Source organism: Coregonus lavaretus (assembly GCF_964263955.1).
Source record: "Coregonus lavaretus genome assembly, chromosome: 18".
Taxonomy (NCBI): Eukaryota; Metazoa; Chordata; class Actinopteri; order Salmoniformes; family Salmonidae; genus Coregonus; species Coregonus lavaretus.
The window spans coordinates 22,485,470-22,507,944 of NC_140005.1; the positions used below are offsets into that span (position 1 = coordinate 22,485,470).

The 22,475-nt window shown below is 42.0% G+C and overlaps 1 protein-coding gene across 1 annotated transcript in view; it reads left to right on the forward strand.

Annotated features, from left to right (window-relative positions):
* Window positions 1-1,729: 1,729 nt before the first annotated feature.
* Window positions 1,730-22,475, forward strand: part of LOC311145699 (RAS guanyl-releasing protein 1-like) — a 29,815-nt gene continuing 9,069 nt past the window's right edge. The window contains exons 1-9 of the mRNA XM_084181960.1: window positions 1,730-1,968; window positions 3,492-3,682; window positions 12,775-12,880; window positions 14,728-14,790; window positions 15,025-15,156; window positions 16,496-16,649; window positions 16,818-16,991; window positions 19,110-19,226; window positions 19,354-19,629. Of these exons, the coding sequence (XP_084038086.1) occupies window positions 1,829-1,968; window positions 3,492-3,682; window positions 12,775-12,880; window positions 14,728-14,790; window positions 15,025-15,156; window positions 16,496-16,649; window positions 16,818-16,991; window positions 19,110-19,226; window positions 19,354-19,629 (1,353 nt within the window). The 5' untranslated portion in view covers window positions 1,730-1,828. The remainder of the gene's footprint in view (window positions 1,969-3,491; window positions 3,683-12,774; window positions 12,881-14,727; window positions 14,791-15,024; window positions 15,157-16,495; window positions 16,650-16,817; window positions 16,992-19,109; window positions 19,227-19,353; window positions 19,630-22,475) is intronic.

The following is a 22,475-nucleotide window of genomic DNA, read 5'->3' on the forward strand; positions in this document are numbered from 1 at the left end:
AAAGTAACTTTAGTTAAGTAAACTATATTTTTCTTAAGTGTAGCTTTAGTGTAGCTTAAAGGGCCAATCATGGACAGGGCTGGGGAAATGTAACCACTCTCAAATTCGTAGACAGAGCTATGGATGCAAGGACTGACCATCCATGAAACTGACAATCGATGAAATCCAAGAAATGTAACCATGTTTTGAGGCTTTATAGTGTTTGTTTGCATTTACTTTGTTTACAAACATTAGAGTAAAACAAGGTTATATTTGGGGTTCTGTTGGGGTATGACAGTTGAAATACGCACATGAGGCATTTATAAGTTATATTAATCAATAATGAATGGGTACATATCATACATTTATAAGTCCAAAAATGAATGTAGAAACTGGGCATTTCCATGTAAAAAGGCCCCATAAGCACTAACATGAAGTTCATATGAGTCCATCAAATTTGGCTTCAAATGAAAGCTAAGAGTCTATATTTTGGAGAAATTAAGGCATATATAAATGTTTCTACCATTTTCCATCCTAAAAAATAAGAATTAGCAAAGGCTTTTTTTTTTATTATTTCTGGTCAAACAGATGGAAAAGGGGCCTTAGAAAAACATCTAGCAAAAAAAGTCTTAAAAGGTATTAGAAATGCAAACAGAATAATGTTGAAGTGAAGACCCCTGCCAACTAATATCAACATTTATAATTAGTTTAACAGTTTATATATCCCCCTGGCGTGATTCATCACTCCAGAGAACGCGTTTCCACCGCTCCAGAGTCCAATGGCGGCGAGCTTTACACTACACCAGCCGACGCTTGGCATTGCGCATTGTGATCGGCTTGTGTGTGGTTGCTTGGCCATGGAAACCCATTTCATGAAGCTTCCGACGAACAGTTATTGTGCTGACGTTGCTTCCAGAGGCAGTTTGAACACCATAGTGAGTGTTGCAACCGAGGACAGACGATGTTTACGCACTATGCGCTTCAGCACTTCAGATGTTTCCACTTCACAATAACAGCACTTACAGTTGACCGGGGCAATTCTAGCATGGCTGTGTGCTCGATTTTATAGATCTGTCAGCAACGGGTGTGGCTGAAATAGCAGAATCCACTCATTTGAAGGGGTGTCCACATACTTTTGTATATATAGTGTAGCTCTTATGGGAATTCAACAAGCTCACAGAAACATCTTCATAGGGGTCTAACATCTACTGTATAGTAGAGAGCTCTGACAGAGAGGAAGGCCCCACCTTTCCTGTTCTGCAGGCACAGCAAAACACCAATACATGGAGCTGTTGTCATGGTGGCAGTGTAATTCCAGGGTGCCTGAAGCCACTAGTCATGGGATGATGGGCATACAGCATAGGGGCACTGTGAATCAACCTGCCAACTGAAACCAGACTGACACAAATGTATTGCTGGAATCCATTTAGTTATTGCACACTTAAATGTGATAAAATGGATTTAAAAGTCTCAATTATATACATATGTGGTCTTAATTATCTATGTAACAACAGATATCACATTTTCTGATATTTAATTGGGATATCAGAAAATTGCAATTTAATCGTGACTCATGCTTTAATGACAAATCACTATACAATGGCAATATGCTAATAAAGAAATAGGTTAGGCGGCCTACTCATTCTATTCATTTGAGCTATCATGTGTCCCTATGCATAAATTACAGAGCAGTGACATTGGGCGCATCACCAAAATAACTTTTGTTCAAGTGCGTTAACGCCCACACAGCACAGCACGATGCATCTTCATTTGTGGGGTCCTCATTGACAAGTCAGAACAATGGTGAGCTCCCCGCCGGCGCATGGCGGCACACTGAACCAAGCCTGCAATGTTGCTCTCATCGAAACGGACACAGATGGATAGTCTCGTTCAACCACTTGTTGCCCAGTATCTCGCTATGGGCTGCCAATCCAAAGAAAATGGACAAAATGAAAATGTGGGATCGAATGGAAAGGAAAAAGGACATTCGTAAGTTATTCTTTTATAACGAACTCCTTCCTGTGTTTGTGAATTAACTGAACAGGTTTATGGAGCGCATTACGTGCACAGATTAAATACATTTGAAACATACGCAATTTTGAAACCTTTATTGACACCGAATAAATATTTGAATCTTGTACAATTTTCCAATGTAGTCCTAATTTAAATCAGAAACTTTTGGTGGTTCTTGGTCGTAGAAGAACTTGAGCACAACAATTCAGTGCGCTGCGATTTATAAAAGCATCAGCCAGTGCGCACAAAATGTGCACTCTCAAAACAGCTTATCTATAGCCTATTTGTTCTCTCCTTCAAATTGAATGCCATAGTTGAGTGTTTTTAAGTGCTATTTTAGCCTATCGTGTGGAAAGTGTATAGAACAAGTGCATGGTATCCTCTCTGTTTATCAGCCAACTAAATGTTAATTTAGTGCAACCCCGGTTCTCGAGTACCCCTAACAGTACACATTTTTATTGTAACCCTGGACAAACACACCTAACTCAATTTGTCAACTAATCATCAAGCCCTCAATGAGCTGAATTAGGTGTGTTTGTCCAGAGGTACAGCAAAAATGTGTACTGTTGGAGGTAGTTGAGGACCAGGGTTGGGGAAACACTGATTTAGTGTAGCCCATAATGGTAGTCGGGTAATCAACAATGATTTCCCCAAAGGGAAGTGAATGAGAACAATGAAAAATAGCACAGCTATGGTAACTGTAAGATACCTGGTATTAAGCATGTTTTAGTATTTTGTAATGAACCTGATAAGTGTTGTGTTAGTTGCAATATTTTTGGTACACTTATACCTACATTTTATTTGAGTGTGTGATTTTATTGTGTTGTATACTTCAATAGTATATTGTTCACTGCATGCTGTGAAAGTCCTATCATATTTTTAATGTAGCCCATAATGGTAGTCGGTAATCAACAATGATTTCCCCAAAGGGAAGTGAATGAGAACAATGAAAAATAGCACAGCTATGGTAACTGTAAGATACCTGGTATTAAGCATGTTTTAGTATTTTGAAATGAACCTGATAAGTGTTGTGTTAGTTGCAATATTTTTGGTACACTTATACCTACATTTTATTTGAGTGTGTGATTTTATTGTGTTGTATACTTCAATATTGTATTGTTCACTGCATGCTGTGAAAGTCCTATCATATTTTTAATGTAGCCCATAATGGTAGTCGGTAATCAACAATGATTTCCCCAAAGGGAAGTGAATGAGAACAATGAAAAATAGCACAGCTATGGTAACTGTAAGATACCTGGTATTAAGCATGTTTTAGTATTTTGAAATGAACCTGATAAGTGTTGTGTTAGTTGCAATATTTTTGGTACACTTATACCTACATTTTATTTGAGTGTGTGATTTTATTGTGTTGTATACTTCAATATTGTATTGTTCACTGCATGCTGTGAAAGTCCTATCATATTTTGAATGCCCCCCCCCCCCCCCGTAACACACACCTCCCTCTATCTCACTCCCTCTCTCCTCCACTGCCCCTCCAGACGGCTCTGTCCGGGACCGGGATGTGGCTCCAGGTCTAAGGTCTGTCCGCCGGTGCCTGCCCGGCCTCAGCGGTTCAACAGGCCCAACCTGGCCCAGATGACCCAGGGCAAGGTCATGATGTCTCTGCCGGGACACTTCACAAAGGGGGCCAGCTGGGAGGAGCTGATCCAGGCCTGTATCCAGTCCTTTGGTGAGTCCCTGTGCTCTGAGCTGCTCTTGTGTTTCTGCCAGTAATACTATTGGTAACTAATGTGCTGCATATTTCGCTCTGTTATTTGAAAATTATTTCTGGCTCAGTCGGTAGAGCATGGCACTTGCAACGCCAAGGGTCATGGGTTCAATTTCTGCTGGGACCACCTTACGTAAATTGGATGCATGCATGACTAAGTCACTTTGGATAAAAGCGTCTGTTAAATCACATAAAAATATGTTGTTGTTTTTGGTTGCATGTAAAATTAGAAACATGCTTAATATTTCAGTTTGTTGTTGAGCTGTACAAAATGGTTGTGCAGGTCAGGATCATTGTCATTAGTTGTGCATGTCAGGTTAGAGCATCCGCTTCATTTGATCATTTTTAAATGGCGCTGAATGCTGAACCTCCGTTTATTTGAAATCAGTACGGTGAGTGTTTCCTGGAAGCACCTGTTTTTCTCGGCCTCTAGCTGTTTGATGTTAAGAGACACTGTCTCCATTAAACTGTCACCATTTACAAGGTATCTCTAACTAGCCTATAGTGCTAAGTTGACACAAACAGACCACATTTGAAGACTTAAATGAACTAGCCTCTATTTGTTGTCTAACAACATGGTCGTCAGTCTTTGCTTTTGAGATGATAAGACAGTGATTGACATTAAGGTCTTGTTGCCCGAAGATTATGATCACTTGCCAGAAAATTTAAAGTAGCTATTTTCACCTACAGAATGGAGGAACCAGAAAGACCAGACTACTGGACTTTTGGTTGTTATCATTTAAAAAAAGCTCAGAGCAGGTTCAACTTTTGCGACTGCTCAGGTCACTTGCCCCGGGTAATAGGGCAACCCTTCATACCAATCCCTGTAAGACTATATAATTGTATGTGGATCCAACTATGCCTGCTATGAATATGAGATAACACAATCATTCAACAACTGAAGTACTGATTCAGTAGATGTGGAATGTGATTAAGCAAATCACATTAGTAATACATTAACTTTTCCCATTTACATGGATTTATATATTCTGTTTATTGGCTGCCAGGGCCGGCCCCAGGAATAAGCGACATAGGCTGTTGCCTAGTAACTCAGTCGGGATCTCAATTTACTGTTGAGAGTAAGAGTAGTAGAATTCACCAGGTGCAATTTGGAAATTTGGTTGTGCATCAGTAGTTTTTTCTCTTTTTATGTCAGTCACTGACAGTCACTCAATTAACCATGTAACAATTTATAGATTGGTAAGTTAGTCTAGCCAGCTATCTAAACTTGTAGTAATCATGGCCGAATAAAGATTGGACACGTGCCCATGGGCCCTGACCTCCAGGGGGCCCCCATTGATTTTGTATGTCACTCTCACTCCGATATCATTAACATGGCATAAGTCATGAAAACATTTGCTTTAACACTGCAAAAACTTCTCTCCACCCCATGGCAAAATGAAATTAGCTGTAAAACTGGAATTGTTTTCTCTCTGCCAATGGCAAAATGAATAGAATTGCATGACATTTGTTATCAAATTCCAAAATGTTCTCTCTGCCCCATAGCAAAATGTGTAGAGCTGCATAAAACTGGCTTTAAAACTGCAAAAAAAATGTCTATGCCCCATTGCAAAGTGTGTTGAATTGTAAGAAATTAACTTTAAAACGAAAATGTTTCTCTCCACCGTCAAGAGGGGAGCTACTAAAATGTTTTGCCCGCGAGGTAGGTAGGTGGGGGGGGGGGGGCAACAAAATCTCGCCTAGGGCCCCCAAAAGGCTAAGGCCATCCCTGTTGGCTGCACTATAAATGCTGTCAAAAACCTGGTCAAGAAACCCTGTCAAATTAGAATCATGTGCTCTACGAAGTTGTCTGGAGTGCTCTCAAAGTTATGGTGATTATGTCTTTGAAGAGGCAAGCATTCAGATTGCCGTTGCTTGGAGACACAAATGGAGTGAAGAGAGAGTGATGAGGAGGTGGTACAATGGACTGAATACAGAAAATGACATCCCCTACTTACAGTTACAGTATCTGTCAGCAAGAACAATAGCAGAATAATGGCTGGCTGTTCATTTAGGATATATATTTTTAAAAAAGATCAGCTAAGTTAATCAAGTGAGAGCAAGAAATTCAAATCCTCTCATTGGAATCTGGTCTAAAGTATGGAGATTAACAGGCAGGTGTTTTTAAATCCAGGTTAATATAAGGGACAAAATAGAGGTACCTAGTACAGAGGGGTCTAAGAGGGTTGAGTGCTCCCCAGCGGCTGCTGTCTCACATCAGAGGCTGACCCCCCAGGTCCTGGGGATCTGGCACCTTTTTCAAATGTGAGAGCATACGCAAGAGCTATTTGAAGGATTAGCTGGCAGCTGCTAGCCCAAAGGTCAGCTCCCCAAACGACCCTCCTCAGATGCTGACCACTCTTTGAAATGCAGAGGACCAAGGAGCGTGGATCAATATTGTTTGACATCATCATACACCCCCAAGTTCACACTCCACAGTTCCACTCACCCACATTGCCCGAAGTCTCTACGCAATCATAATGTTAATGGACAGCAATGGGCAGTGCATATATTTGAAGGCCTCAATCGTGGAAGACATTTTGAATGAAATGCATATTCCATATAAATCATGTATGATGCAGGCACACAACCTGTGAATGTCACAAAGAGATAAACCATGAGTCAGAGTATCCACTGCAGACTCGGATGTACTGTAGACACTGTGAAAAACCTTTATGTGCCTATGGCGGGCAATATATGTACACTTACAGAGCATCATGGCTGTCTGGGGGATTAAAGTAAGTTCCTGTACTCAGTAATGTATTGTTCTACATGTAGGCCTACAGCATGCTGGTACATGCAGTAGTGAGAGAACTATTGAAAGTGTGCAACTAATAATGAAATATAAATCTCTGGGGTCTCTTAGACCGTTCCTTACCGGTTCTTTCATGTGTACAGTAGAGATAAGCATCAGGCTGACGGAGGCAAAACAAAAGGATCATCCATCCCGTTAGCCCTGTTACTGTACCTCTCTGTCAAAACAAGGAAAGACTCCTTACACCGGGGCTTTCTGATGAATGCCTACGATAATAAAACCCCTCAAAGTAGGGCAACACTCCCTGCTCTTTGTTGTGTTTGTCATCATATCCCTCCTCCTATCCCAGTGCTGCCTGCTGCTGCTTTCCTAACTTTCCACAGTGAGTAAAACGGAGGGGATTTCCTCAGCAATTAGCCAAGTCTGGGTTAGCAGGGAGGTGTTGTGAAATGATCAAGCAATTGTTTACCTGGTAGTGAATCAAAACAGCTTCCTTGATATTTTAGGTCATTTTAGAGTACGTGTCAAACTCCACCCTTGTATTTGATTGATGAATTAAGGTCACTAATTAGTAAGGAACTCCCCTCACCTGGTTGTCTAAGTCTTCATTCAAAGGAAGAAAAAAAAGACTTGGCCCTCCGTGGAATGAGTTGGACACACCTGTTATAGAGCATGACTTGCTTACATGATTACAGCCATAAAAACAGCAATAAAACACTGTTCAGTTTGTTATAGTAGAGGAAGGATATAGTACAGTGACAGTATAATGTTTCAAAACTATTGATCTTCTAGATGTTTCTTTTTACTCTTGCCAGTTTTTTATTCTCTAAGATCACGTCTGTGTGTCATACTGACCTGGGAAGGTAACTTTTCATTGACATTGACCATTGGGGCGTTGTAGCCATTGTTTGGACGAGTAAACAGAACACTCCCGTACCAGCGGTGCAGGATACGAGGACAGGATTAGTTGCCTGCTGAAGTATTATTATTTATTTTTATTTGACCTTTATTTGACCAGGTAAGCCAGTTGAGAACAAGTTCTCATTTACAACTGCGACCTGGCCAAGATAAAGCAAAGCAGTGTGATTAAAAACAACAACAACACAGAGTTACATATGGAATAAACAAAAACAAAATGTACAGTCAATAACGCAATAGAAAATCTATATACAGTGTGTGCAAATGTAATAAGTTATGGAGGTAAGGCAATAAATAGGCCATAGTGCAAAATAATTACAATTTAGTATTAACACTGGAGTGATAGATGTGCAGAAGATGATGTGCAAATGGAGATACTGGGGTGCAAATGAGCAAAATAAATAACAATTTAAATAACAATATGGGGATGAGGTAGTTGGGTGGGCTAATTACAGATGGGCTGTGTACAGGTGCAGTGATCAGTTAGCTGCTCTGACAACTGATGCTTAGTTACAACTGAAGTTAGTGAGGGAGATAAGTGTCTCCAGTTTCAGAGATTTTTTGCCGTTCGTTCCAGTCATTTGCAGCAGAGAACTGGAAGGAATGGGGATGGAAGGCTTTGGGGATGACCAGTGAGATATACCTGCTGGAACGAATACTACGTGTGGGTGTTGCTATGGTGACCAATGATCTAAGATAAGGCGGGGATTTGCCTAGAAGTGATTTATAGATGACCTGGAGCCAGTGGGTTTGGCAACGAATATGTAGTGAGGGCCAGCCAACGAGAGTGTACAGGTCACAATGGTGGGTAGTATATGGGGCTTTGGTGACAAAACGGATGGCACTGTGATAGACTACATCCAATTTGCTGAGTAGAGTGTTGGAAGCTATTTTATAAATGACATCGCCGAAGTCAAGGATCGGTAGGATAGTCAGTTTTACGAGGGCATGTTTAGCAGCATGAGTGAAGGAGGCTTTGTTGCGAAATAGGAAGCCGATTCTAGATTTAACTTTGGATTGGAGATGCTTAATGTGAGTCTGGAAGGAGAGTTTACAGTCTAACCAGACACCTAGGTATTTGTAGTTGTCCACATATTCTAAGTCAGACCCGTCGAGAGTAGTGATTCTAGTCGGGCGGGCAGGTGCAAGCAGCGTTCGATTGAAAGTGACCCAGTGAGATAGATAACAAAGATTAGAAAGGATCATGTTGCCATGGTGTCTGTGGTATTTCAAGGAGATATGGGATAAGTGGGGACCCATGGAAACTGGAGTCCTTGTGTGGCATCAAAACAATGCCAGCTGCTTAGGTTCAAAGTTAAACACCATTTTAATGGTTTCGTCAAGGTGATCTCTTAGCCACGATTCGATTTCCAGAAAATCACTGTCAAATTGTTTACCTCTACCTGGAATGGAAGAGACAGGAAGTCTACACTCTTAGAGAAAAGGGTTTCAAAGGGATTATTTGGCTGACTCCATAGGATAACCTTTTTTGGTTCCTTGTAGAACCCTCTGTGGAAAGGGTTTTACATGGAACCCCACAAGAGTTCTACCTGGAACCAAAAAAGGTTATTCAAAGACAACCATGATAGTGAACCGCTTACTTATACACAACATGTTACAGCGGACCAATAAAATATAAGCATTTCTCAAGTAAGATCATTTGTAAAAGAAAGGCTAATGTAGTTAGAAATGGAATCTGCAATTGCTACTTTGCAGTGGTGTAAAGTACTTAAGTAAAAATACTTTAAAGTACTACTTGAAGTAGTTTTTGGGGGTATCTGTACTTCACTTTACTATTTATATTTTTTGACAACTTATACTTTTACTTCACTACATTCCTAAAGAAATAATGTACTTTTTACTCCATACATTTTCCCTGACACTCAAAAGTACTCGTAAAATGTTTTATGCTTAGCAGGACAGAAAACTGTCCAATTCACACACTTATCAAGAGAACATACCTGGTCATCCCTACTGCCTATTATCTGGCGGACTCACTAAACACACATGCTTTGTGTCTCAGTGTTGGAGTGTGCTCCTGGCTATCCGTAAATAAATAAAAACAAGAAAGTTGTGCCGTCTGGTATTGCTTAATATAAAGAATTTGAAATGATTCATACTTTTGATACTTAAGTATATTTGAGAAATTACATTTACTTTTGATACTTAAGTATATTTAAAATCAAATACTTTTAGACTTTTACTCAAGTAGTATTTTTTTGGGTGACTTTCACTTTTACTTGAGTCATTTTCTATTACGGTATCTTTACTTTTACTCAAGTATGACAATTGGGTACTTTTTCCACCACTGCTACTTTGTGGATACAGGTAACAATGTATTCCTTGAGATCTTTCCCACTGGGCACAAATGTCATTTCAACAACTAGTTTTGGTTTACATTTGGTTGAGTTGTCCAACTAACTAGAACTCAACGTGAAAATATATTTATATATTTTTATTTATTTAACCTTTATATAACCAGGTAAGCCAGTTGAGAACAAGTTCTCATTTACAACTGCGACCTGGCCAATATAAAGCATAGTAGTGCGATAAAAACAACAACACAGAGTTACATATGGGGTAAAAAAACATAAAGTAAAAAAATACACCAGAAAATATATATACAGTGTGTGCAAATGTAGCAAGTTATGGAGGTAAGGCAATAAATAGGCTATAGTGCAAAATAATTACAATTAGTATTAACACTGGAATGCTAGATGTGCAAGAGATTATGTGCAAATAGAGATACTGGGGTGCAAAAGAGCAAAATAAATAACAATATAGGGATGAGGTAGTTGGGTGGGCTAATTTCAGATGGGCTGTGTACAGGTGCAGTGATCTGTAAGGTGCTCTGACAACTGATGCTTAAAGTTAGTGAGGGGGATAAGAGTCTCCAGCTTCAGAACAGTTAAACAACACAATGTAACTCCAAGTCAATCACACTTCTGTGAAATCAAACTGTCCACTTAGGAAGCAACACTGATTGACAATACATTTCACATGCTGTTGTGCAAATGGAATAGGCAACAGGTGGAAATTATAGGCAATTAGCAAGACACCCCCAATAAAGGACTGGTTTTGCAGGTGGTGACCACAGACCACTTCTCAGTTCCTATGCTTCCTGGCTGATGTTTTGGTCACTTTTGAATGCTGGCGGTGCTTTCACTCTAGTGGTAGCATGAGACGGAGTCTACAACCCACACAAGTGGCTCAGGTAGTGCAGCTCATCCAGGATGGCACATCAATGCGAGCTGTGGCAAGAAGGTTTGCTGTGTCTGTCAGCGTAGTGTCCAGAGCATGGAGGCGCTACCAGGAGACAGGCCAGTACATCAGGAGACGTGGAGGAGGCCGTAGGAGGGCAACAACCCAGCAGCAGGACCGCTACCTCCGCCTTTGTGCAAGGAGGAGCAGGAGGAGCACTGCCAGAGCCCTGCAAAATGACCTCCAGCAGGCCACAAATGTGCATGTGTCTGCTCAAACGGTCAGAAACAGACTCCATGAGGGTGGTATGAGGGCCCGACGTCCACAGGTGGGGGTTGTGCTTACAGCCCAACACCGTGCAGGACGTTTGGCATTTGCCAGAGAACACCAAGATTGGCCAATTCGCCACTGGCGCCCTGTGCTCTTCACAGATGAAAGCAGGTTCGCACAGAGCACATGTGACAGACGTGACAGAGTCTGGAGAACGTTCTGCTGCCTACAACATCCTCCAGCATGACCGGTTTGGCGGTGGGTCAGTCATGGTGTGGGGTGGTATATTTTTGGGGGGCCGCACAGCCCTCCATGTGCTCGCCAGAGGTAGCCTGACTGCCATTAGGTACCGAGATGAGATCCTCAGACCCCTTGTGAGACCATATGCTGGTGCGGTTGGCCCTGGGTTCCTCCTAATGCAAGACAATGCTAGACCTCATGTGGCTGGAGTGTGTCAGCAGTTCCTGCAAGAGGAAGGCATTGATGCTATGGACTGGCCCACCTGTTCCCCAGACCTGAATCCAATTGAGCACATCTGGGACATCATGTCTCGCTCCATCCACCAACGCCACGTTGCACCACAGACTGTCCAGGAGTTGGCGGATGCTTTAGTCCAGGTCTGGGAGGAGATCCCTCAGGAGACCATCCGCCACCTCATCAGGAGCATGCCCAGGCGTTGTAGGGAGGTCATACAGGCACGTGGAGGCCACACACACTACTGAGCCTCATTTGGACTTGTTTTAAGGACATTACATCAAAGTTGGATCAGCCTGTAGTGTGGTTTTCCACTTTAATTTTGAGGGTGACTCCAAATCCAGACCTCCATGGGTTGATACATTTGATTTCCATTGATAATTTTTGTGTGATTTTGTTGTCAGCACATTCAACTATGTAAAGAAAAAAGTATTTAATAAGATTATTTCATTCATTCAGATCTAGGATGTGTTGTTTAAGTGTTCCCTTTATTTTTTTTAGCAGTGTATAATGTCACCATGTCATTGGATTTAGGTTTAAAGTTTGGTGGAAAAAAAGACAAAATGCCCTTATATATATATATATTTTTTTTTTAATCCAATTAGTTTTCTATGTTTTTTTTGTTGTGAAAATGAAGTTTTTCAGTTTTTGCCTTGTGGGTTTCCACATTGTCATATATATTTTTTTATCTCCAGTGCCTCTAGGGACAAAGCTGTTAGAGTAGATGACAGAGATGGTGGCTGCAGGACCATGTGATGTCAGTAGTGTTAGCAGAGTTAGGGGAGGTGGTCACAAAGACAGGAAGTGAGATAAGACAGAGAAAAGTAGACAACACCACCACAGGAAAGGCAGCTTGTCAAGCATGACCTCACTACATTAGAGATATAAGGGGAATTGGTAAAAGTAGTTGTACTTAGATGACAATGCTATCACACATGCCATTTATTTTTATACATGTCCGTTACCCAATGACTAGATACATTTGAGATTTGCATTTGGCACATTATTGTGTTCATGGTTGATTTCTATCATTCTTTTTCTGTTATTGCATGACTTTGCAGACTTGTGGCTGAAAGAAATCAGGTAGTTTTAATGGCTACATCCCCTTGTTTTGTTGACATTGATTCTGTAGCATGACATGACTGCTAGATGTAGTTATCCAAGAGCTACAGTATCATTGGACATTCATTTTCTTGTCCATATGCAATCTCAACCATCTATAGTACAGTGTTGGCATTGTGATGTGCAACAGAATGTCTGTTGACGTGCTCCATGTGTTGTGGTCCTCTGTAGCTCAATTGGTAGAGCATGGCGCTTGTAACGCCAGGGTAGTGGGTTCGATCTCCGGGACCACCCATACGTGAAAATGTATGCACACATGACTGTAAGTCGCTTTGGATAAAAGCGTCTGCTAAATGGCATAGTATTATTCCAGATGCAGAGGGCTGTGTGTATGGGAGCAGTCACCTGATGAACATCACCCTGACCATGCACCGACTCCTCATGTCCTCCAGTGACCTCCTGGAGAAACTCACCTCCCTATATCCTTTACCAAGCAGACCCAATGCTCTGCGGCTGCTCCACTACAGCCAAAACTATGATTGAGTTGGCACAAGGACCTGACCAATCTGTTGTGCCAAACATAACACAGGATCTTTACCGGCTGTGCAGCACTGTTTTGTGATTTGGTTGTCAGTAGCAACGGCCAATTAAGATCCAACTTGGCTGACAAGGTGCCATGCCATCGACGCCTCACTCCTCCAATCAATGTGACTGTCAGTGGCAATATGTGTGCACCCCAATTTCGTATTACTGTACTTTAGATCTTTGCTAGCTCCAGTACACATCACCATGTTCTGTTTCAAATCCAGTGTCTTCCAGGTACCTTACATTCTTGTTCTATTACAATCTTAGCTGCACAGGACCATTCGAAAAGCACGAATCATCCCAATTTAATTCCCCCACTTCAGGTCTGGTTTAAAAAGGTAACTCTAGAAGCCTATTTTCTGTTTTAAATGAGCGGTATATAATCTAGGCCTCCATTCAACAAAGAGCTCTGACGTCACAGAGCCTAGAGGAGCAGCAGGACTGGCCCAGTGAGGAGGGAACTAAGGCTAGGGGCTTCAGGTATTAATGAGCTCTCCCCAGACTGACGTCCTTTTCAGATAAATGCACAGCCTCTCAGCTGCCCAAGGAGGCTCGCTCACCAAAACCCACGTCACACCTCAAGATGCACAATGTGTCCTGCCCTCTATTTTTAACCCCTGGGCTCGTTCTGAGCCTAGGACTCAGACGCATGTACCAAATATTGTTAAGATTGGGTTAGGAACAAGGGAAAGCACTGGAGCCATTAATGCCATTTATTGTAAACACAATCTGGCTTTGGGATGGTGTGGACAGCTCTTGAGCTCCCATGATGCAATTAGCCTTTTTATGTGCATCACTTCAAGCTGATTTCTGCCAATAGAGTGCTGTGGCGAGGCTTACAGTGCCTGGCTATTTTTACCCCTGTTATATATAATAAGAAGAATGGAGATGTTTTTTAGTTTCGATTAATACAATCCCCCAGAGATTCTGGTCACTCTGTACTTACCGAGCATATGGCACAGCAGCTTAGGTAATAAACTGTTCTCACACTCAAAGCCATTGGGAGGTAAAAGTATCATTAAGTGAGCTTTGTTTTTACCTGGTTGAGAGAACATGTTTTTACTAAATAAAAGGGTCCTCTGCCAGCACATTTAATACACAGTCTGTTTTGGTAGGAATAGTGAATGTGTGTTGGGCACGTTTAACAGACACACCAAAGCATCCAAGGAATCCAACCCATAGCCCTGTAAACACCATATTTCAACCAACTGAGCTATTGGAACACCAGAATGATTCACTTGCTGATGCTCCTAACCAGTTTTCCCATTTGTGATCGCCTCCTCCCACACCACCAAATGTCACATCTATTCACCTTTTAGTTTCCCTATTGATGACTTTCCTGCACTAAATATAATAAACACCAATTTGGAATTGTTTACTTAGATCAGGTGTGTCAAACTCCATGGAGGGCCTAGTGTCTGCTGGTCTTTGGTTTTTCCTTTCAATTAAGACCAAGACAACCAGGTGAGGGGAGTTCCTTACTAATCAGTGACCATAATTCATCAATCAAGTACAAGGGTGGAGCAAAAACCTGCAGACACTCGGCCCTCCGTAGAATGAGTTTGACACGGGACTTAGATGAATAGAAATGAATAGACACTTTGTCCTGCACAGTGATGCAGATCGTTTATTCACTAACAAATCCCACATACAGTTCCTGGTCTCTTCCCTGACTCTAAACAATGTGCACATGTTTTAATATACCAGTGAATCATAATGTATCCTTAACTTGAGTTGTTACATTTAAAAGCACCCTGGAGAATGAGCAGTCCACAGAATGTGAGAGGATCTGCTACTTCATCAGGTAAGTGTGTGTTCCCCGTGCAGTGGTCCTGATCCTGTCACTACCACAGGGCCTGTTGGGGTCCACTAAGGTCTCCACACAATACCTCACTGTTAAATCATTCTTATGAAAGAGCTTATGAAATCCACTTATCACCTAATAATACAATGGTTTAGGTCATGCTATTATTGCATTTACATTAAACTATAGTGTTGATTTAATTGTGGTAAACAATCTATTTTCTATCTATATCAGGTATTGGATCCAGGAGTTCTGGACAATGTTCCGGTTGCACAGCAGCCTGTCAGACTCCATGGAGCAGTTCCAGGATCTGATCAGAGATCAGGGCCAGGAGAGGCTGTGCCCTCTGTTGCAGACTAAATGGATGTAAGTATCCCCGGTATATTACTGAACATAATTAATGTCTCTCTGGCTTAACATTCATGCTGATGTAATAGTTTCAAATTATGCCTGTGTAGTACACTATATATACAGAAGTATGTGGACACCCCTTCAAGTTAGTGGATTCGGCTATTTCGGCCACACCCGTTCAGCCACACAGCCATGCAATCTCCATAGACAAACATTGGCAGTAAAATGGCCTTAGTGAAGAGCTCAGTGACTTTCAACGTGGCTCCGTCATAGGATGCCACCTTTCCAACGAGTCAGTTCGTCAAATTTCTACCCTGCAAGAGCTGCCCCGGTCAACTGTAAGTGCTGTTACTGTGAATTGGAAACGTCTAGAAGCAACAATGGCTCAGCCGCGAAGTGGTAGGTCACACAAGCTCACAGAAAGGGACTGCTGAGTGCTGAAGCGAGTAACGCGTAAAAATCGCCTGTTCTTGGTTGCAACACTCACTACAGAGTTCCAAACTGCCTCTGGAAGCAACGTCAGGAACTTCATCGGGAACTTCATGAAATGGGTTTCCTTGGCCAAGCAGCCTCACACAAGCCTAAGATCACCATGCGCAATGCCAAGCGTCGGCTGGAGTGGTGTAAAGCTCGCCGCCATTGGGTTCTGGAGCAGTGGAAACGCGTTCTTTGGAGTGATGAATCACGCTTCACCATCTGTCAGTCCAACTGACTAATCTTGGTTTGGCGGATGCTAGGAGAACGCTACCTGCCCAAATGCATAGTGCCAACTGTACTAGTTTGGTGGAGGAGGAATAATGGTCTGGGGCTGTTTTTCATGGTACAGGCTCCTAGTTCCAGTGAAGGGAAATCTTAACGCTACAGCATACAATGACATTCTAGACGATTCTGTGCTTCCAACTTTGTGGCAACAGTTTGGGAAAGTCCCTTTCCTGTTTCAGCATGACAATGCCCCGGTACACAAACCGAGGTCCATACAAAAATGGTTTGTCGAGATCGGTGTTGAAGAAGTTGACTGGCCTGCACAGAGCCCTGACCTCAACCCCATCTAACACCTTTGGGATGAATTGGAACACTGATTGCGAGCCAGGCCTAAGTGGCCAACATCAGTGCCCGACCTCACTAATGCTTTTGTGGCTGAATGGAAGCAAGTCCCTGCATCAATGTTACAACATCTAGTGGAAAGCCTTCCAAGAAGAGTGGAGGCTGTTATAGCAGCAAAGGGGGGACCAACTCCATATTAATGCCAATGATTTTGGAATGAGATGCTCGACGAGCAGGTGTCCACATACTTTTATTCATATAGTGTACCTCTGTATTTCCTGTCTATGTTGTTTACCATGTTGTGTCTCAGAAATGACAGGCACTGGTCTCAGAAGCCCAGTCAGAGGATCAAGGCTAGCAGAAGTAAGAAGAGGAAAGTGTCTCTGCTGTTTGATCACCTGGAGCCCATCGAGCTGGCTGAGCACCTCACCTACCTGGAGTTCAAGTCCTTCTGTAGAATATCAGTGAGTAGAGTCCCAATCCGCCTGTATGTGATCAAATGACTTGACATTGGGAAGAATCTCATAGCACATACTCTCTACTTTAGGTATTGCAATGCATTCCAAATGTGTTCCGCCAACCTCTGTCCTTTTAGCAAAATGAGTCAGCATATGCTTTATTATTTCTGCCAGTTTGTAGACTACCAGAACTACATCCGCAGCTGCTGCATGAAGGACAACCCCATGATGGAACGTTCCATTACATTGTGTAATGGTATCTCCCAGTGGGTGCAGCTCATGGTTCTGAGTCGGCCTACAGCTCAGCTGAGAGCAGAGGTCTTCACCAAGTTCATCCATGTGGCTCAGGTATGGCCCTAACTATTCCTCCTCCTCCTTATCTATCATAGACTAACACTCTCTCTCTACAGTTTATGTATAAAAAAATTACAAAATGTCCACATACAAGGTGTTTAGCTTCCATGTTTTGTACCCTCTTAAAGAGTGTTTGTTCATTGTGTATATCCGGTACCTTTTCCTCGGCTTAAGCTAATGCATGTCTACTATCTCGTACAGTACAGTGAGACCTACCTACTGCTGAGCTGCAGAAGCACCATCATTTGTAGTTACATAATGCATATTAAAAGAGGGCTGCTAATGACTCTCAAGAGTTCCATGATGGGCTTTTAGTGCATCAAAGATGCTTGCTAACAGAGAATGTGTGCTCTGAATATTAACAAAGTACAGGCCATCCGCACTAATGGATTTATCAGGTGAAACACTGACACTCAAGTGCTAGCAAGTATACCATGGAAAAATGGATAAAGTCTGGTTTATTATGCCTCTTCACCACTTTATTCACATGCAAAGCTGTATCCTGAAAAGTGATGACGAGCTGAGAGAGTTGGATGGAGAGGCCAAACTCTGGAGAATCTCTCTAGGTTACATTAAAGGGATACTTCAGGATTTTGGCAATGAGAGAGTCAGATGAACTCGTGGATATCATTTTTAGGTTTCGTGTCCAGTATGAAGGAAGTTAGAGGTAGTATGCTAGCAGATACCATAGACTTCATGTCATTGCGCTAGCGCTAGTTAGCATTGGCTCACGAAACTACCTCTAACTTCCTTCATACTGGACACAGAAACCTAAAAATGATATCCACGAGTTCATCTGACTCTGGGGAAGAAGATAATGGTCATCATTGCCAAAATCCTGAAGTATCTCTTTAATGCACTAATCAGATGCTGCTCCTCTACCTTCTCTTAATGTATTCCAAATTGTAGACCTGCACCAGGCTGGGAAGACTGAATCTGCAATAGGTAAGCAGCTTGGTTTGAAGAAATCAACTGTGGGAGCAATTATTAGGAAATGGAAGACATACAAGACCACTGATAATCTCCCTCGATCTGGGGCTCCACGCAAGATCTCACCTCGTGGGGTCAAAATGATCACAAGAACGGTGAGCAAAAATCCCAGAACCACACGGGGGGACCTAGTGAATGACCTGCAGAGAGCTGGGACCAAAGTAACAAAGCCTACCATCAGGAACACACTACGCCGCCAGGGACTCAAATCCTGCAGTGCCAGACGTGTCCCCCTGCTTAAGCCAGTACATGTCCAGGCCCGTCTGAAGTTTGCTAGAGTGCATTTGGATGATCCAGAAGAGGATTGGGAGAATGTCATATGGTCAGATGAGACCAAAATAGAACTTTTTGGTAAAAACTCAACTCGTCGTGTTTGGAGGACAAAGAATGCTGAGTTGCATCCAAAGAACACCATACCTACTGTGAAGCATGGGGGTGGAAACATCATGCTTTGGGGCTGTTTTTCTGCAAAGGGACCAGGACGACTGATCCGTGTAAAGGAAAGAATGAATGGGGCCATATATCGTGAGATTTTGAGTGAAAACCTCCTTCCATCAGCAAGGGCATTGAAGATGAAACGTGGCTGGGTCTTTCAGCATGACAATGATCCCAAACACACCGCCCGGGCAACGAAGGAGTGGCTTCGTAAGAAGCATTTCAAGGTCCTGGAGTGGCCTAGCCAGTCTCCAGATCTCAACCCCATAGAAAATCTTTGGAGGGAGTTGAAAGTCCGTGTTGCCCAGCGACAGCCCCAAAACATCACTGCTCTAGAGGAGATCTGCATGGAGGAATGGGCCAAAATACCAGCAACAGTGTGTGAAAACCTTGTGAAGACTTACAGAAAACGTTTTACCTGTGTCATTGCCAACAAAGGGTATATAACAAAGTATTGAGAAACTTTTGTTATTGACCAAATACTTATTTTCCACCATAATTTGCAAATAAATTCATTAAAAATCCTACAATGTGATTTTCTGGAGAAAAAAATTCTCATTTTGTCTGTCATAGTTGACGTGTACCTATGATGTAAATTACAGGCCTCTCTCATCTTTTTAAGTGGGAGAACTTGCACAATTGGTGACTGACTAAATACTTTTTTTCCCCACTGTATGTGTTAACCAGAGCCTCCATATTATGCACAACTTCAACACACTAATGGCTGTTGTGGGGGGCCTGTGCCACAGCTCCATCTCCAGACTTAAAGAGACCAGTTCACATGTGTCCCACGAGGTCACCAAGGTACATTATCTATAACATTATCATAACTTGATCTATTGATCAGTATGTTGACAAACGTCTCCAATATAAACATACTGTACAAGATGATCATCTACAATATCTTCTCCGCTGTCTCTTCTCTCCACAGGTGCTGAATGAGATGACAGACCTCCTGTCCTCCTGTAGGAACTATGACAACTACCGTCAGGTGTACAGCAGGTGTGCAGGCTTTAAGATCCCCATCCTGGGAGTCCACCTCAAGGACCTGATCTCAGTCAATGAGGCCATGTCGGACTACGTAGAGGACAACAAGGTGAATGTTCAGAAGCTCCAGGCTCTGTACAACCACATCAACGAGCTGATCCAGCTACAGCAGATCACCCCACAGCTCGACGCCAACAAAGACCTGGTCCACCTTCTCACGGTTAGTACACATGTATTTACACACTTATATTGCCACTGACACGTTTATACCTACAATACAAAAATGACACAAACAGTTGGGAAGAGATTTTTGACGTACCGATTCCATGACATAGTGTTTATGAACTGATACGCAAAATGACGCCGGATTCAAAACTTAGAATTTTTCAATTTAAATTATTATATAAAATTCTTGCTACCAATGGAATGTTATTTATATGGGGGATACAATCTTCCCAGCTCTGCAGATTTTGCTACGAAGAGACAGAATCATTAGATCATTTGTTTTGGTACTGTCCATTTGTAGCTTGTTTTTGGACAAAGGTCCAGGAATGGCTAAAGGATTGTAATATTTACCTGGCGCTAACCCTGCAGATAGCACAATTGGGTGATCTGAAAAGTCATAGTCAATCGATCAATAACATAATAATACTTTTAGCAAAAATGTTTATTTTCAATTTACAATCTGTAGAAATAATGAGAATAGAAAGGTTCAGAACTTTTGTAAAACATCACAGTACAGTTGAAAAATATATGGCAAATAGAAATCCAATATGGATGGTGTTAAGAGATAGATGGGTGGTGTTGAATTAAGTTGAAGGATGGGACTAATAACAACTAACAACAAGATAACTAATGTAAAGCATACTGTGTCCATAATAAGTATATAGGTTATAGGTTGAGAGCTTTTGTGAAAGAGCACAGTTAAAAAGATATGGCATATAGAAGCAAACCGGATGGACATCATGAAAATGATCGGAGGGTAGAGGAAGTTCAGGAGTAAAAACAAACAAAATATAAATATTGTAAATTTGACTGTGTCCATAAAATGTATATAGTATGTATAAGCTGGAAATAGAGGCCTAAGCATTGTTGTTCACTAGTTTACTCCAATTAGGGAAAGGGTGGTGGGGTTGGAAAGTAATAAAGGGAAATATATTTTTTTAAAGGATATGTATATGTGTTTATATATATGTATACAGTGAGGGAAAAAAGTATTTGATCCCCTGCTGATTTTGTACGTTTGCCCACTGACAAAGACATGATCAGTCTATAATTTTAATGGTAGGTTTATTTGAACAGTGAGAGACAGAATAACAACAAAAAAATCCAGAAAAACGCATGTCAAAAATTTTATAAATTGATTTGCATTTTAATGAGGGAAAAAAGTATTTGACCCCTCTGCAAAACATGACTTAGTACTTGGTGGCAAAACCCTTGTTGGCAATCACAGAGGTCAGACGTTTCTTGTAGTTGGCCACCAGGTTTGCACACATCTCAGGAGGGATTTTGTCCCACTCCTCTTTGCAGATCTTCTCCAAGTAATTAAGGTTTCGAGTCTGACGTTTGGCAACTCGAACCTTCAGCTCCCTCCACAGATTTTCTATGGGATTAAGGTCTGGAGACTGGCTAGGCCACTCCAGGACCTTAATGTGCTTCTTCTTCAGCCACTCCTTTGTTGCCTTGGCCGTGTGCTTTGGGTCATTGTCATGCTGGAATACCCATCCACGACCCATTTTCAATGCCCTGGCTGAGGGAAGGAGGTTCTCACCCAAGATTTGACGGTACATGGCCCCGTCCATCGTCCCTTTGATGCGGTGAAGTTGTACTGTCCCCTTAGCAGAAAAACACCCCCAAAGCATAATGTTTCCTCCTCCATGTTTGACGGTGGGGATGGTGTTCTTGGGGTCATAGGCAGCATTCCTCCTCCTCCAAACACGGTGAGTTGAGTTAATGCCAAAGAGCTCGATTTTGGTCTCATCTGACCACAACACTTTCACCCAGTTCTCCTCTGAATCATTCAGATGTTCATTGGCAAACTTCAAACGGGCCTGTATATGTGCTTTCTTGAGCAGGGGGACCTTGCGGGCGCTGCAGGATTTCAGTCCTTCACGGCGTAGTGTGTTACCAATTGTTTTCTTGGTGACTATGGTCCCAGCTGCCTTGAGATCATTGACAAGATCCTCCTGTGTAGTTCTGGGCTGATTCCTCACCGTTCTCATGATCATTGCAACTCCACGAGGTGAGATCTTGCATGGAGCCCCAGGCCGAGGGAGATTGACAGTTCTTTTGTGTTTCTTCCATTTGCGAATAATCGCACCAACTGTTGTCACCTTCTCACCAAGCTGCTTGGCGATGGTCTTGTAGCCCATTCCAGCCTTGTGTAGGTCTACAATCTTGTCCCTGACATCCTTGGAGAGCTCTTTGGTCTTGGCCATGGTGGAGAGTTTGGAATCTGATTGATTGATTGCTTCCTTTAAGAGTGTGCTCCTAATCTCAGCTCATTACCTGTATAAAAAACACCTGGGAGCCAGAAATCTTTCTGATTGAGAGGGGGTCAAATACTTATTTCTCTCATTAAAATGCAAATCAATTTATAAAATGTTTGACATGCGTTTTTCTGTTATTCTGTCTCTCACTGTTCAAATAAACCTACCATTAAAATTATAGACTGATCATTTCTTTGTCAGTGGGCAAACGTACAAAATCAGCAGGGGATCAAATACTTTTTTCCCTCACTGTATATATATATACACTGCTCAAAACACTAAAATAACACATCCTAGATCTGAATGAATGAAATAATCTTATTAAATACTTTTTTCTTTACATAGTTGAATGTGCTGACAACAAAATCACACAAACATTATTAATGGAAATCAAATTTATCAACCCATGGAGGTCTGGATTTGGAGTCACCCTCAAAATTAAAGTGGAAAACCACACTACAGGCTGATCCAACTTTGATGTAATGTCCTTAAAACAAGTCAAAATGAGGCTCAGTAGTGTGTGTGGACTCCACGTGCCTGTATGACCTCCCTACAACGCCTGAGCATGCTCCTGATG